The sequence below is a fragment of the Euleptes europaea genome, chromosome 1, assembly GCF_029931775.1.
Source record: "Euleptes europaea isolate rEulEur1 chromosome 1, rEulEur1.hap1, whole genome shotgun sequence".
Taxonomy (NCBI): domain Eukaryota; kingdom Metazoa; phylum Chordata; class Lepidosauria; order Squamata; family Sphaerodactylidae; genus Euleptes; species Euleptes europaea.
Genome location: NC_079312.1, coordinates 102,847,484 through 102,864,414, shown reverse-complemented (window position 1 = coordinate 102,864,414; position 16,931 = coordinate 102,847,484). Strand labels below are relative to the sequence as shown.

The following is a 16,931-nucleotide window of genomic DNA, read 5'->3' as shown; positions in this document are numbered from 1 at the left end:
TCAGGTTTTCACTCCGTTAAAATTCTGTAATCGATGCAGTGCTTTGTCTCATGACAAAATTATGAGTGTCAATGAAAGGTAGCCCTGGATATCCAGAACAGTGATAGGTCACATGATCTGTTATGAAATATTCTGACAATGAATATAAGCTTGGATCATTTTGTTGTTTCCTGGAAAGTTCCCTTTTTCATTTCGCTCCTGTTCCCTGGGATGATCAATGCAGTACCTGATTTTTCCAGCATAATTAGAAGAGAGGACAATCTATTTCTTTTACTATCATGAGATCTGAAAATATTTTCACTTCTTTCCAGAAATTGAATATCCAGTCTTAATGTTTACAGATGGCATGAAGTTACAAAAACAAAACCGAAAAACCCAGAACAAGTGATGTAACAACTCTGATATGTGGCCTTTTATGTATAAAGGGGAATTTCTGTGGCTGCATTTGTGTTTGCGCCCTCTCCTGCCTTTTGAAACAAAGACTACCCAGCTGTACTAGCTAATACTTTGATGGGCAATGTGTGAGTGTGTTGGTGGAAGGTTCAGACATTGTAATAACATGGGTGGGGAAGCATCAGGTTAACAGGTGTATTGAACCAATATGGAGAACACAGGAAAATAACATTCAACATGAGCCCACATGCCTTGTATATCTTGAAGTTTTTGTTCATCTCTAAAATACCTTTAGACTGCTGTCTTTTGCCAAACTGATGCCCCCAAAGGCAGGGGGACATATTCTTTATAACTCATAGGAGAGATAGGTGCAACACTGTGAAAAACAAATCAGGAGTTGCCGCATAGCCTTCTTCCTGCTGTTATATTTCAATTTTAAGTGCAACAAAATACATTGTGTGGTACTCCAATGAGTGGGGGAAGAGCAGAAATGCTGCCAAGTATAAGTTTTAAGATGCCATTGACATTGGGTCTTTGGGTACTAGAAGAAGACCTGCCAATTAATTTTCATAGACCACAAATAGCTCTCTGATATATGACCCATGTGATAATTGTTGCATGCTTTGTACATTTTATATCACCTCAGATTGCGCACTCACCAGGTCTGATTTATCTGTGTTGTGTTGCAATTCCTAACACACTACAGATTTCCATGTTACAATTTGGTGTGGGGGGAAATCTGCTGTTCAAGTAATACACATGGCCCCTGAAGGGGTATTTTTTAAACATTTGAAAGTATCAAATCAATACAGTGTAGCTAAATTACTTTTGTCCAGAAGTATTTCAATCTGCCAGTATGTCTATTGAAAATTTCAGTATGTTAGAAAATAGGGGAAATGCTCATTTTTTCTTATATTAAAATATTTCCACTGGTTTTCTGTCTACTTCTTTCCTGGTGTTCTCATCTTTTTGCAGTAATATCTGTAAAACATCTAGAATTTTCCTCTATTTTTTCTTATGAAATGATTTCTTATTTTGGTGTAAAACTGGATCTTGTAACTTCCTGTATCTTTAAATTTGGATGGATTTTATACATTTTTTTCATTTGAAAAAAATCTAGTTGAAAATCATGTGTGTGTTTATTTCTGTGTGTTTGCATGTTTCTCCATGGAAATAGGAGTGCATCTTTCTGATGAGGAAGGTGTTTTCTCTGCAGGAGTTTGCTGATACTTTAAAAAAAAATTCCTTCTGTTAGCTATTGTAGACAGTTATTTAAGACCACTACCACCCCATTTTTTCCTACTGTTTGCAGAACCTCTGCTTAGAGGTTATTGCAGTGGTGATTTACAAGGTACAGAAAGTACTGTTTTCAAACCTACAGAACTGTCAACTTGGATTTTTAAACGTTTTGCTAGACTTCATGTTAATTTGGCCTTACAAAAAAGGAGGAATCCACAGGCATAACCCAGCCAGCAAAGATCTTGTCTGTTGTGGTAGTGAAGTGTTTGTTTGGTTTTCTGACTGGTATCTTTCCAAGATAAGGCTGCTAACAATACTTCTGCATCCAGATGAAATACTTAGTCCATATTTAATAGATTACTCATACAATGTCATCACTGTAACGTGGTTTACATATTTTAATGAGCAAAAAATAAGACCCTGCCCAAATACCTTAAATCTAAAGCAAATAATGCGGAAGACAGCAGAGATTGGAGGATAGAAATAAAGTTGTACAGTTGTATATTAACCAGGAATGGCTCTCTCCTGCAGTTAGTGTGTAGATTGGGCATGCTAACTCTAATCAACAGAATTTTCCATGCTGGTGTTCCTTTTTGTTGTTGTTCTTTTACAGACAGTTGCACAGAGGGATGGTTATTGTAGTCTTTGTGATATAGTCTGCACATCATGCTTGCCTGTCATGGTAAAAACCAGCGTGTTCATTGTATAGACTGCAGCAGGCCTTATAGCACCTACTGCTGTAAAAATGCAAAAGCCCTTCAGTGCTGCAGGAAATGGATTCACCAGAGGATGATAGATGGCCTGAAAATCTGCACCTTCCCATCCACACAGCGTGCAAACCAGTTTTAACTATCATTTCCAAATGGTCACAGCAAAGGGGGGGGGGGAACAGAAGGTGCACCAATAGACATTATCATGTGGATGCTCTGAAAAAGACCAGGGCAATTTGAGAGCGAGAGCAGCATGGTGTAGTGGTTAAGAGCAACAATCTGGAGAACCGAGTTCGATTCCCCGCTCTTCCACATGAAGCCTGCGGGGTGCCCTTGGGCCTGTCACAGTCCTCTCAGAACTCTCTCAGCCCCACCTCCCTCACAGGGTGTCTGTTGTGGGGAGAGGAAGGTGATTCTAAGCAGGAGGCAGGCAATGGCAAACCACCTCTGAATATGGGTCGTCATAAGTAAGCTGTGACTTGACAGCACTTTTCACCACCACTGTTGGGAGCAAAACAATACAAGCAGCCTTTTCTAAATGAATGGAGTTTCCATGCAGCAATTTTGTAATGTATGACATGGCCCTCAATATCTCTCATCCTAATTCTGAAAAATGGGTGTTGCCAATAGTCTATATTGCACTCCAAGGCAGTAAAAGAGGTCTTTTGTCCAGTTCTGTATCCTACTGATTGATGGGAAGCCTCCTATAAAAGCTCAATTAACAGGATGTCCATGTAGTCGGTTTTTAAAATTAATGTATTTTCTCTCTCAGCCATTAAAGGCCTAACATTCCTTTTACTAGGATAGTGGTCAGGCTAGCCTGATCTCGTCAGATCTCAGAAGCTAAGCAGGGTCAGCCCTGGTTAGTATTTGGATGGGAGACCACCAAGGAATACCAGGGTTGCTGTGCAGAGGAAGGCACTGGCAAACCACCTCTGTTAGTCTCTTGCCATGAAAACCCCAAAAAGGGGTCGCCATAAGTCAGCTGCGACTTGATGGCACTTTACACACACACATTATTCTACTACCCATTAAGGATGTGAATTGTTCAGTGCTTTGTGTATCTTAGTCTCACACATGCATTTTGGGATGTTTAAACTGTCATTCTTGATCTTGGTGCTTAATGGAGTTTTTGGGACTGTCGTGTGTTTTAAGTACGGTATCAGATATGGACAGCATGATAGGAAAATAATTGCACTGTGTTGACACAGTCAACAGTAGCTCTTCATTTCCTCCCATCACTGTAAAGCATTTCACTTTCTCACATACCCATCCTTCCACGTGAGGGTTGCCAAAAACCAGGCGGGGAAATTCCTCGAGATTTGGGGGTGGAGGAGGAGAGGGTGGGGTTTGGGGAGCTGAGGATGTCATAGCACCTTCCAAAGCAGCCATTTTATCCAGGGAACTGATATCTGTAGTCTGAAGATGACTTGTGAGTCTGGGAGATCTCCAGGTCCCTCCTGGAGGCTGGCAACCCTATCAAGTCCTGTCAACAAGTGCCATATGTTGCTTCCATAGTCTACCTTCCCTTCCTGTTTGTGTTCGTAACCAACATGCACATTATCTGTGTCTCTAACTGTGCTGGGCTCCTTAAGAAAAGCACATCAGGATGAGAAAGGAGGGGATAACAACCCAAGTTTAAAGCTGGAGAAGCAGGACCTGGATAGCCCCAGGCTAGCCTGATCTCTTCAGATCTCAGAAACTAAGCAGGCTCGGCCCTAGTTAAAATTTGGATGGGTGACCTCCAAGGACTACCAGGGTTTGTGACATGAAGCCAGGCAATGGCAAACCATCTCCGAACGTCCCTTGCCTTGAAAACCCCACGGGGTCTCCATAAGTCAGCTGTGATTTGAGGGCACCAAAAAAGAAAAGAAATAAGAAATCAAAATAAACCGAACGGGTGAAAAGAACGAACAGCCTAGGCCAGACCTTTTACGGGGACCAGGCCCAATTACACTCCACCTGGAGGTCTGCATTCATTCATTTTTACTTAATCGCTCTCCTTAAGTCTCTCGGTGACTGAAAGTCTGTGGTCGTGTTAACTAACGCCCACGCTTTGAGCAAGCAAGCGAGCACGACTGGCACCCGGGCAGCAGCAAACGGGTATTATTAGCTCGTGCAGCTGTGAAAACCCTGACCTGGGTGGCCCAGGCTAGCCTGATTTCTTCAGATCTCAGAAGCTAAGCAGGGTCAGCCCTGGTTAGTATTTGGATGGGAGACCACCAAGGAAGACCAGGGTTGCTGTGCAGAGGAAGGCACTGGCAAACCACCTCTGCTAGTTAGTCTCTTGCCATGAAAACCCCCAAAAGGGGTCGCCACAAGTCGGCTGCGACTTGAAGGCACTCCACACACACACGCAGCTGTGAAAACAACATCCTGCAGTTTGCGCTGATGAACGCACGGTGGCGGTGGCGGACATCGTGACTTCTCGCGAGAGTTGACGTCTCAGGAGTACCGGCGGAAGACGCGTCAGTCTCTCTTTCCGGGCGGCCATTGCCGAGGTAGCAGCCGGGTAAGAATGAGAAGAGGGCCGGGGAGTTCGTAATCCGGGGCCATCCGTTCGTTGCGTGGTCGGTACCCGGTTGTAGCCTGCGGGGGAGCCCCAAGGGGCGTGGGACTGAGTTGGCGCCACCTTCATTTGTGGTGTGTGTGGGGAAACTGCGACCGAGGTTTCCCTACATCCCTTGATCTGCACCGGCCTCTTTCCTGGCTCAGAGATTCTGGGCCTGCGGATACTTGGCAGTGATGTCCTTTATTTCATAATATTCTCCGAGGTGGGGGGGGGGAATTAAATAATTTAGGCTGTTGCTAGAACTGCTTGGTCAGGTTGAGTGAGAGTGGATGGGAAAGGGCCATTTCGTGAGTACTTTCCGTGTCTGCTTGGGTGGCTTCTTCGTTCAGCTGTGGAGTAATTCGTGCCTTCGGCTGCTCGGTCCTGACCGCTCCCTTCGTTCCTTGCATGCACTTCTCAGTATGGTTCCCTGTAGCACTCTTTACGGCTTTGCTGGTGGTGTGACTGATTATTTGGTAATCTGCTTTTTCTGACTTTCACTTAGATTTGGCGTCGGCTGCTACAGCGTTTCATTCAAAGTGATTGTATTTCCGATCACAGATTTGTTCCCGAGTCTGTTGCAAGGCAGATAATAGGGTATTAATATAATAATGTATCAAAATCTGACAGGCCTAAACCGTGTTAGCCTGTGGGAAAAGTCCTTATTAGGCTACTGGTAACATTAGCATATAGCATTCATCCTTTAAACACATGAAGCTGCCATATACTGAATCAGACCCTTGGTCCATCAAAGTTAGGATTGTCTACTCAGACCAGCAGCGGCTCTCCCGGGTCTCAGGCAGAGGTCTTTCACGTCACCTATTTGCCTAGCCCCTTTAACTGCCTAGTCCCTTTAACTGGAGATGCTGGGGATTGAACATGGGACCCTCTGCATGCCAAGCAGATGCTCTACAAACTGAGCCACAGGCCCTCTCCCAATCCTAGATTATTAGATTCTGATAAATACTTGGTTTATGTATATTTTGCAAGCATACTGTTTCAGGAGGTCTGCAGATCCCCGGTGCTTCTAAAATACTATCTGTAATCAGAATAGGTGCTCAAAATCCTTATTACATTTAGGTTTCTAGCTTTAGGAAGTCTAGTCCTCATAGTTGCAGAGAGAAACTTGCACACAGAATGTCTGTTAAAGCTTGGAAACTACAAAACTTGGTGCTGTTGGTATTGCTAAGGGAGGTGATTTTACATGCTTAAAGTTCCCTGTATGTCATCAAGCAATCCTGCTGTTGTACACTTATAGTCTTTCATGTCATTTGTGCATGTGCCTAGTATTCACAGATCCTATCCAGAGTAGATTTTGGCTTAGTTTCAGAACATGAGTGCAGGAGGTGGTCCTGACCTAGAGTTCCTGTCAATCATCAATATTGTGTAGAGCCGCAGTTCTCAAACCTTAGCAGCCTAAGGATCTCCCTTTCCACTGAGCTCCAAGTCTTCCCCTTCTCCATTGCTAGCATGGTCATGTGCCGCACACCCTTTTTTCACAGTGTGTGTGGTGAGCCATGAACTTCCTATTGTGACTTCTAAACAATGTAGTGAGAACCAGATGAGCTCCACTTTAAAAGCAAGTTTAAGGGGAAAATGGTTACTTACTGTACATGTCTAGGTCCCAGTGCCTAGCAAATTTGCCCTGATGCAAATTTTGATCTGTCTCACCCTTTGATAAGAAGAGATGTTACACTGGAGAAAGCAAGCCCTAAGTATGATGACTGCATTAGGACTGTATTTGCCTGGTGACACTCCATCGGTCAGACTTCCCAGGGCTGAACTGCTGTTTCCCAAGTACCAGTCAGCATGTTCTCTGGTTAATATTCTGAGCAAATGTGAAAGCTGGGAGACTGTAAGTGGTAGCAACTCAGTGAGCTCCTGCTCCCATTCCTAGAAAACTTGGGTGGGCTTTGTTTTCATCTTTGTCAAGTAGGTGAGTCTCGACCTCCAGGAGAGCCCTTGAGATTTTAGTGAATAGTTGTTAGTATCTCTCCGTGGTGTCATGTAACCGAAAGATTGTACCTCTGTGTGTGTGTTTTTTTAACCTGCTTTAAGAATGAAAGCGTCTGTACTTTTTCAGGTTTATAAGAGCAGTATTTTCATGAGACATTCTGGAAATTATTCTCTTAGTGGTTTAGGTGCAAGTGTTGAATTGGATGCAAGCATATAATAATCAGCTTAATTTCTATAATACCCACTTAATTTTTAGCACACTTACAAATGGCTTTGTTTTTTGTCTTGCTGCAGTCAAAATGAAGTTCAATCCGTTTGTGACCTCGGACCGCAGCAAGAATCGCAAACGGCACTTCAATGCACCATCTCACATTCGCAGGAAGATCATGTCTTCTCCCCTGTCCAAGGAACTGAGGCAGAAATACAATGTTCGCTCTATGCCCATCCGAAAGGATGATGAAGTTCAGGTATTTGTTTTAATTATCATCTTTTTCTGTTAAGAATTTATATGTTATTTATAGTCCAACTTTTTCAGTGAGACTCAGTGTGGATAACATAGATAAGTCAATACAGTAAATGGTGGGGCATCCAGTAAACAATGCAACAGGATTTGGATTGCAGAAATCTGGAACAGAGCTGAAACAAAACGTAAGTATTACCATGATAAGTTAAATGATGCAAAATTATAGAGTAGGATCCTACTTACAGCAACAGACATTACGAACTATGCGCAGTAGTGTAGTCAGTTCACGGTCCCGAACCCTTTATCCAAGCATCTTTCTGAACCATTTTGTTACAGTATAGCCTTGTGTTTTTAAAAAAGGCCTTTTGAATAATGCGGTTTTGCATAGCCTTTGGAAAGCCAGGAGAGTGGGAGCCTTCCTAGCCTCATAAGCCAGGCCGTTTCATAAGGTGGGGGCCACAGCGGAGAATGTGCATATACTGGCAGTTGTTGATTTTCCCCATGGGCCGAGTGACACCTGCTCTGATGAGTGAGGCTGCTGTGGCGGAGTGTAGGGGAGAGATGGTCCTGCAGAGATGAGGGACCAAGGCCATGAAGAGCTTTGTATATGATAGCCAACACCTTAAATTTAGCTCAGTAACTGATGAGCAGCCAGTGGAGTGACTGCAGAATGGGGGTAATATGCATCCTCCATCTTTTTTCACCGTCAGGTCACATCTGACTTATGGTGACCCCTAGCAGGGTTTTCAAAGCATCCCTGCATCACGATCCTGGTATTCTTTGGTAGTCTTCCATTCAGATACTGACTGAGACCAGCCCGGTTTAGCTCTGCAATCTGATGAGATTGGGCTAGTCTGAACTATTCAGGCTCCATCTAGCTCCTAATAATAATTGAGTTGTGGTGTTCTGCACCAAGTGGAGTCTGAGTTGACTTTGGGGGAGATGTATGTCGAGTGCATTACAGTCGTTTCTTTCCTTTCCTTTATCCCTTAGAAGCTCCTTGATCCATTGATCTTGAGCAGCATATATCTAGTGTTTGAGGGATATAAGGACTGAAACAAATCTTTCCACTGACAATGTCGCCTTGGGATCCCTATCTCTTAGTAGAAAAGGCATTATGTCAGACACAGAGGCATTAGATTTGTATGTTAAAAGGGGGGAGATATAATGTGATCAAAGTTTCTTATAAAAGCGGCATTCCAAAAGGGCATGAGCTAGTGAATCGATACAGCCAGAAGAGCAAGGACAGGTCCTGTCTGGATGTGGTATATTCAAAATTCTGCCCTGCATAACCATAGAGGGGTTAGCATTCAATCTAGCTAAACAGAAGGCTCTAGAAAGACGAGGAGTTGTCAAATAATATGTATAAGCAGGCAAACCACGTGGTGGTGGTATTCCGAAGAACTGGGATGATCAAACGCAGCGAGCACGGAAAGTAGTGCTTACAGTCGTTTCTAGTACAGTGGTGTAGGCCCAGGTGGCCATATCAGCCATATCAAGGTAAGGGGCTGTCTTCCGGGCTACATGAAGTTGAAAGAAATATTTTTTTGGGGGGAACAGCATTAACTTTCTTTCCCAGTAGTAATGTTGGATTCAGCATAACCCCCGAGCTTCTTCACTGAGTCAGCAATGAATGTGCTTTTTCGTCTAAAAAAAGTTGTAGAAACCTACAAGAAGAGCGGCTCATTTAGGTAGTGCTCAAGTCACATAAGCGGCATCTTGGGTGACTACTTCTAACACCCAGATGTAGATGTGACCCATGACCTGTACAATGTAAGAAGCTAATTGTTGAATTCTGAAAAGATACCTATGCTAGCAAAACCAGTAGCGCTTTAGCCAACTAGTTGTGGTATATTTACATGAATGCAAGCTCACTCTGATCCATAAAGGTTTATTCCACCATAAATAAATGCTTCTATAATTCACCATACAGTTTCTTACATGGTACAGCACTCATCTTGTTGAGTTAGCAGACTCTTTGTTGTTGGGTGAAGTGGGTTTGGCAGATTTCATTCATCCTATTACAGCTCTTCTCTTTCACTATGTATGTTTGAAATCTGGTTAAATATGTTGGAGATTGCCACACAAACAGTTTTCCATGCTCCCTCTTCCCCTTTGATTTTATGTGAAGTCTATCCTCTTTTGTTTTCTGGTTTGCGATATAGTTTGCCAAGGTGTCCATATTGTTAGTGATCTATAGTTCATCCAGTCAGGAATTTCATCCACTCCTGGATTGAGAATCATTGCTGAAGAGGAAGTGTATACCATCATTTGGGGCAAAACCTATTTGTGCTAACAATAGGATGATGGCAAAATAGATCATGGCAAATTATTGCTTTCTAGGAGGGGGAGGCAGTTTGTGCACAAGATGGGAGGAAGGAATAGAATACCTGAGCCTGTGGCACAGCCCTGGTCTCAAAGACGGTCTGGAGACTGGTGATGTGATGTTTGAATCTCACTTAGTGGAGAATGTAGTTACCATTAGTGTTATGCTATAGAAAAAGCACAGCATGGATGTCATCTTCCTGACTGGCTCCCTCCCTGTCCTTGAGAGAGGTCAACTACAGTAATTCTCTCTTTGGAATGAATGGAGATGAAAGGAAACTCGGACAAGTGGGTCAGGGGTGTGCAGCCATCCCTAATACTTTATTTTAAGGTTGACTTCCTGTGAGTGCCCAGAAAAAAAAGCCACAGGTCTATATGTTGTTTGAATGAATCAAAGCATAAGTCAAGTTTCCCTCAATCTCATTTACTCTAGGAGCCATATGAAATATGTATATTTTCTGTGGCGTCATAACATTTTACTTATACTGGTTTAGCATTATGTTTTCTGTGATGTGTTCTGCTTCAAGGCATTCATTCTTCCCCATGTCTGTATTGCTCTGGAGATGATAGTATTGTTGAATGTAACATCTGAGAATGCTGGATACTTGTTTCATGTATTCCTAGGTCGTCCGGGGCCATTACAAAGGGCAGCAGATCGGCAAGGTGGTCCAGGTCTATAGAAAGAAGTATGTCATCTACATTGAGCGTGTACAGCGTGAGAAGGCCAATGGCACAACTGTTCATGTGGGCATCCATCCCAGCAAGGTAATCGATGCAAAACTAATCTCTTTCCTGGGAGGCGGTCTTCTTTACCTGAGAGTAGTGGAAATCCTGGTATCTGTAGAAACTTAGTTTAAACACACATGAAACTGCCATATACTGAGTCAGACCGTTGATTTATCAAGGTCACTGTTGTCCACTCAGGCTTCCAGTGGCTCTCCTGGCTCTCAGTCTTTCACATTATCACCTACCTTTTTACAGGAGATGACAGAGATCGAACATAGGACCCTCTGCATGACAAGCAGAAGTTCTCTCACTGAGACATGGCTTCTTCCCAAACATCTCCATATTACCTTGTGTAATGATTATGTAGTCAAACAGACTTAGGCTCTTGAAAATGCATAGAAAAGCATAGAGAAAATGCATTATAGAAGACCAAAAAATTAGTCATCAGTTATGTTTTCAAAAGCATGAAATTGTTCTATTTTAAAGAATGCAATTCATCGGGAAGAAATGGTTTCTTTAAAGCAATAGCTAATGCCTCCTTCAGGCAGTGTCTAAAGTATTGTTGTCCTGACATGTAGTATACCAATACTGAAAATAGTTGAAGTCAGGAAAATGATGATACGTTTATTAAAGTTTTCATAGTTTAAAGCAGAGGTAGCAATGGCTGTTTGGTGTGCATGGAGGCACTTGAGCTCTAGAGGAATGTTGGGTTAAAATCAGCTTTAGTCGGTTTAATGTTCTGTCCCAGCAACAGTTTGTGTGTGAGTGTGCTGTAATAGACTGTTTCCTTCATGTACACATTATTCCTTTGCAATCAGCAAAACAATTAGTCTTATTTGGATTTATGCAACCCATGGTGCATATCTATGGGGAAATTCCAGAACTGAGGTGTGTTGTCTCTTTAACTTCATTGTAGTTCACATGTGTAGCATGTTTGCTGCAAAATTAAAGCATTTTAGGAACTTTTACATTAACTGAGTAGTTGGCTTAGCTGATCCGTGATGATGATACAAGGAGCAGCTGTTGTAGTAAAGAAAAGGATCCATTAGAGACGGAATTTCTGGAGGCTCCCTTCATTTCAGGAAAGCAACACAGCAGGCTTCACAGTGTCACTGTTACAGAAATTCTGTCTGATGGATTCTCCTCTTTACTGGTGGTTGCTGGCTCTCTTGTGTTGATGATGAGACGTAAGAGTGAACTCCCTGCTGAAATATCTTCACTGGTTCTTTTTTCCTTTCCTTCCCTCAACCCATTAATTGAGTCTTAAGAGAGATCTATAGTAAGATATGTCATCACTGTGTTAATATATTATACCGAAATATGAGACAGTAGTGACAGTGAACACGCACTGCTTTTCCTCTGTGATCCCGGAGCGGGAAACGGGATCCTGTTGAGATTTAATCCAGACAACTGAGATGGTGGTGGTTGGTAGGCTAGGTGACTTGGAAAGGAGCATTGGTCATAAGTGCCAGATCAGTTGCTTAGGAATTGTTTATCTTGGAGACTGCTGTTTTAGTTGTGCTCTGTTGTGAACTTAAGAGTATCAGTGAAGAACAGCCTTATTGACAGTGTCCCCAAAATGCTTCCTCGTTGACCAAATGTAGATGACGGTGTAGAAAGAAGCATGATACATCAAAACATTTATTATCTGGCACCTGATTATCCAAAACGCTCAGTTAATTGGCATTGCCCAGAGGGCAAGCTCCTCTTCCTTCAGGCATCATACCCCATTATCTTTGAGTGCATGTGCATCCCTCTCCTACTTTTCAGTTGACCAGATTGATGCTTTCCACTATTGCTGGGGTTCTGGCAGCTGGTGCTCCTGGCTGGAGTTATCCTCACATTTCATCTTCTCCCTCAGCCTGCCTTGAGCTGTTGGGAGCCACCTCTGCCAGAGGGCTCCTGGGCAACTACTGTGCCTGCTTAATAGGGCTGCTGCGGGAGAAGGTTCTTGCCAGGTGCGGGGGACCTTCTGCATGGCTTTCCCAATGGGTGGGGTTTGGTCACTGCAGATTCCTCTGCAGGGTAGAGCAATAAGCTTGAGCATTGGCACATTTATTAGCCTGTTCTGTATGAGTGCCAGGTAACAAAGCTTCTGTTATAATACTTAGCATTCAAGGAGCTTCACAAATATTGCCTTGTTGTAGTCCTTACAACTGCCTGGTAAGGTAGGCTGGTGTTGTCACTACCATATTGTAGATTGGCGACCATGGCTGAGAGACAGGAGCTTGCCTCTTGTCAGAGTTTCATGACACAAGTGACACCTGAAATGGGAACTTCTTCGTCCACAGCTCACTTTCATAGCCACTACTCTGTTGCTGTATGCATTCATCACTCTGGAGTTATGTGGAAAAGTTGACCTTCTAGCTGTCAGATTGCTTTTTTTTCTCTCATACATCAGAAGTGGTTGGCCTGTAATACGAGTCAACCCATTCCTGGGGACTGAACCTAGAACCTTCTACGTGCTGTCAGGATCCTGTCTCTGATCAGGGTTTGTGATGCATGACTGCTGAACAAGCATAAGCATAAAGTTCATTTTCTTCAAAGGAGAAGTTGCATTTCAGCATGCTAAGAGGCATAGGCATGAACTTAGCTTAACTGCAGCAAAGTTCAGCATGTGTAGGTTGGAACCTGCAGTATGTTAACAGCTCCATTCAAACTTTCTGACTAGCAGTATGGGAGCTGCTTCCCTGTCGTGAGATCCTGTGCAGTGACAGTAAGTATCTGAACAGAGGAACCACATGATCTTGGCTAGTTTAGTAGGAAGAGCTCAAAATTAAGCCCACCCATAGTTTCTTCATGTAGGGTCTTATTGTAATGTTGCCATGGGGAAGCAGCTTCTGTATCATTTGCCTTCCATCATCCAATGCAAGTAGACTAAGGATCCGTTCACATGAAGCACCATGTTTCATATAAGAGTGGGATCTCTAGGTGTCAGGAATCCCCCCCCCCGTTTTAAAGCATGAGGACAATTTATCTATTTGTCGCAAGATTTTGTACTTGCACTAGATCAGAACAGAAATGCTTGAAGATATAGCTGGCTCTTGGCCCATAATATCATGGTTTGCCATGGTGTTAAGCTGAAAGATAATGACTCTCTAAAAGCTACTTAAGTGGCTTATCAGGAGTTGTTCGAAACTATCAGTGCAATCCTGAAGGGGGGGAGTAGTTACAGCAAGCTTGGGAATGGCGCAGCTTGGAGGCCCAACGCAGAAGGGGGAAATGTATTTCCCCCCCAAATCCTGTGTAACAGCCCCATTGAGTTACATGGGGCTGCACCTCCCTTTTTGCCATCGTACATTTGTGTCTGCAAAAGGGGGCGTCAGCTCTGCCCCCGGGAACGTTCCCTTTGGTGCTGGCAAAATGCTGCCGGTGAAGCTCCTGATGCCCCTATCTCGTGCTGCCCCGCCGCCGGAATAACTGCCCCTGCACTAGCGTTAGTGCCAGTTTAACTGGCGCAAGTGGCAATAACCCCAACGCAGGGGTCATGCTAGCTCCTAAGGGCGTTCACCCCCACCCCCTGGGAATTGCTCTGTATGTCTCCCAGTACAAGTCTAACACTCCATCCTGCCTCTCATATGAAATTCATAGCAACTAGTTACACTGCAATCCACTTCATTCTTTTCGCTTCACCGAAAACGACCAACAAATGATCACCAAAATGATAATGTTCATGCATTTATCCTTTTCTTTCTGGAACATTCCCAAAGCTGTTCAGGCATGGCCTGTTAAAAGTGTCAAGATGTACAGAAGTAGAATGCAATGCCAGAATATCAAGAGCTTTTATTCACTACGACATCTTTAAGCATCATATATGCTATCCTAAGGTCCTTGGAGGAAATGTAGGAGTTTATTCTTCTGCTGCTTGGCTAACCTAGCAATCATATCTTACCACTGCGAGCTTTTATCTTAATATGAAACAAAATTAGTTATGCCAATAAACTGGTGGGGTTTGTTAACCAAATAGCAAATTCAATTTTCACATAACGGCTTCTTGTAAATTAAAATTGAGGATAGCCAGCAGAAAAGTGAGCTATTTGGAGGTATTTGATGAAGTGAGCTTTGACTCAGAAGATTATACCCCTAGAAAACTTTGGAGGTCTTTAAAGTGCTACTGGACTGTGATTTGGAGTTTAGTGCCCCCTGTTTCCTTGGGCTTGTATTTTTCAGGATTCCTGTTGAAAGAAAATAAGCTTTTTCAAAGATTTCTTAGAAGACATGTAGAAAATATTATCATTATTGGATTGCGTGGAAGGTAATGATGGATGAGTTGGAACATTTTCTGTATCTTATACTGTTCATGTGTCCAAAGCTGGCATTAGTTAGGCATGGTACTGTACTTCTTTCTTAGCAGCTTAATTACTCTTTATCAAAATAGATGCAGAAATGTTGTGTGTGATGCAGTAAAGTTGATCAATGGGGATTTTATAATTTACTTTATAGGCTGCCTTCCTACTGAGATTTAAGGTGGAATACAAAATGGTTATTAATACATAAACTTTGTCTCCCTAGGTGGTCATCACAAGACTAAAGCTGGATAAGGATCGCAAAAAGATCTTGGAACGTAAAGCAAAGTCTCGCCAAGTTGGAAAGGAGAAGGGAAAATACAAGGAAGAAACGATTGAAAAGATGCAAGAATAAAATAGACTCCTTGGTGATTTTCATTAAAATTCCACTAAAATGAAATCTGTGTGTTCTGAAATTTTTTTATTTTAGCAGAGAAGATGGCTGCCAGCAGCTTGAATGAGTTTAAAAATTGGGCTCCAGAAAAATGACATAATCTGGAGAAAGCTTTATATCTCTGTGCCAGCAGAAGTTAGGCAGAGACTGCTGGGTGTGCTGTGGTAGGAAATTCCACAGAGTGGAAGCCACCACAGGAAAAGCTCTGTTCTGTGCAATGCCCTCATTGATCTTACTTCTGTAAGCAGACACTGTCACGGTGGAGGATTCTGGACGGAAAGCTCGACCTCAGTCACTCTTCTACAGGGAGAGCATCCAAGAACTACGTCAAATAGGAGTGACAGTCAACAAACAGGCTCTGACAAACCACTTAGTCTTCACAAACTACCAGGACTGGACACAAATAGTGTTAGGAGCTCTTAATTGCCCTGACCTGGATGGCCCAGGCTAGCCTGATCTCGTCAGATCTCAGAAGCTAAGCAGGGTCAGCCCTGGTTAGTATTTGGATGGGGGACCACCAAGGAAGACCAGGGTTGCTGTGCAGAGGAAGGCACTGGCAAACCACCTCTGATAGTCTCTTGCCTTGAAAACCCCAAAAGGAGTCGCCATAAGTCGGCTGCAACTTGAAGGCACTTTACACACACAGCTCTTAATTATCTCACACACAAAATTGTTAATCTAGCAAAAATACGGTATGCAAATAGTCACTAAAATTGGCTTCCTTACAGGATTAATAGGTGATGCTGATTTTTTGGGAAAGGGACCTCAAGAGAAGGCGTGACATAGGGGACTTGCTTTTATTTATATATACACACACTCTCTCATATCAGTGATTGTTTGCAAGTAATTGTCATGACTTCCGCAGAGGGAAGTATCTTCCCTACAAAGTTCTAGTGTGGGGGAGGCAGGAGTCTGTCAACAGGTGCTATGGTGAAAGACCCCTGTTACAAACAGACAGAAAACAAAGGGGGAGGTGCTTTTGTCTTGATTGCTTCCTTTCTATTTGCAGTGAGTTGTACATGGAGAAACATTCAAAACTGGAAAGGTTATTGGTGAGGGACACATGAGAAGAGTTTTATAAAATGCATGAGGTCAAGGAGGGGGATAGAACTTTTCTCCCCCTCCCATAATATAAAATGTGCCCTTCAAGGTTAATGGGCAATAGATTCAGAACAGATAAAAGGAAGTAAGGAAATCCACAAAATAAAGGAAAAGGAATTCACTGCCAGTGGACAGAGTAATGGCCATTACCATAGACTAGGGATTAGACAAATTCATGAGGGATATGCCTATCAGTCAAGACCCAGCAGAGGGACTCTAATCTGGAGAACCAGGTTCAATTCCCTACGCTACGTGAAGCCTGCTGGGTGTCCTTGGACTAGTCACAGTTCTCAGAGCTCTCAGCCCAAGTGCAGGCAGGCAATGGCAAACCACCTCTGAACGTCTCGTCTTGAAAACCCCAAGGGGTTGCCATCAGTTGGATGCAACCTGACAGCATTTTAGACACACGCCTATCAGCTACTAGCCACAGTTGGGCATTAGATCTGAATACTGATGCTAGGAGGTAACATAAGGAGAAGGCCCTGGTTTCTGGTTTGTTTATTGGTCCCTTGGCGAATCTATTGAAATGGGCTGCTAGACTAACTGGCCCGCTGGTATGATCTTATATAAGACTTAAATATAAGGCATATTTACCAGCAGTAGGGTTGCCTGAGGAGGGCAGGGTTTGGGGAGGGACTTCAATACCATAGAATCCAATTGCTAAAGCGGCCATTTTCTCCAGGTAAACTGATCTCTGGGCTGGAGATCAGTTTTATTTATTATTTCCATTTAGAATCATAGAATCAGAGTTGGAAGGGACCACCAGGGCCATCGAGTCCAACCCCCT

At 43.2% G+C, this 16,931-nt stretch overlaps 1 protein-coding gene across 1 annotated transcript; it reads left to right on the top strand.

Annotated features, from left to right (window-relative positions):
- The first annotated feature begins 7,115 nt into the window (after positions 1–7,115).
- Positions 7,116–15,049, top strand: RPL26L1 (ribosomal protein L26 like 1). The gene is made up of 3 exons (XM_056857056.1): positions 7,116–7,316; positions 10,262–10,402; positions 14,876–15,049. The coding sequence occupies exons 1-3, from the start codon at positions 7,149–7,151 to the stop codon at positions 15,002–15,004; spliced, it is 438 nt and encodes a 145-aa protein (XP_056713034.1). The 5' UTR covers positions 7,116–7,148; the 3' UTR covers positions 15,005–15,049.
- Positions 15,050–16,931: the final 1,882 nt, after the last annotated feature.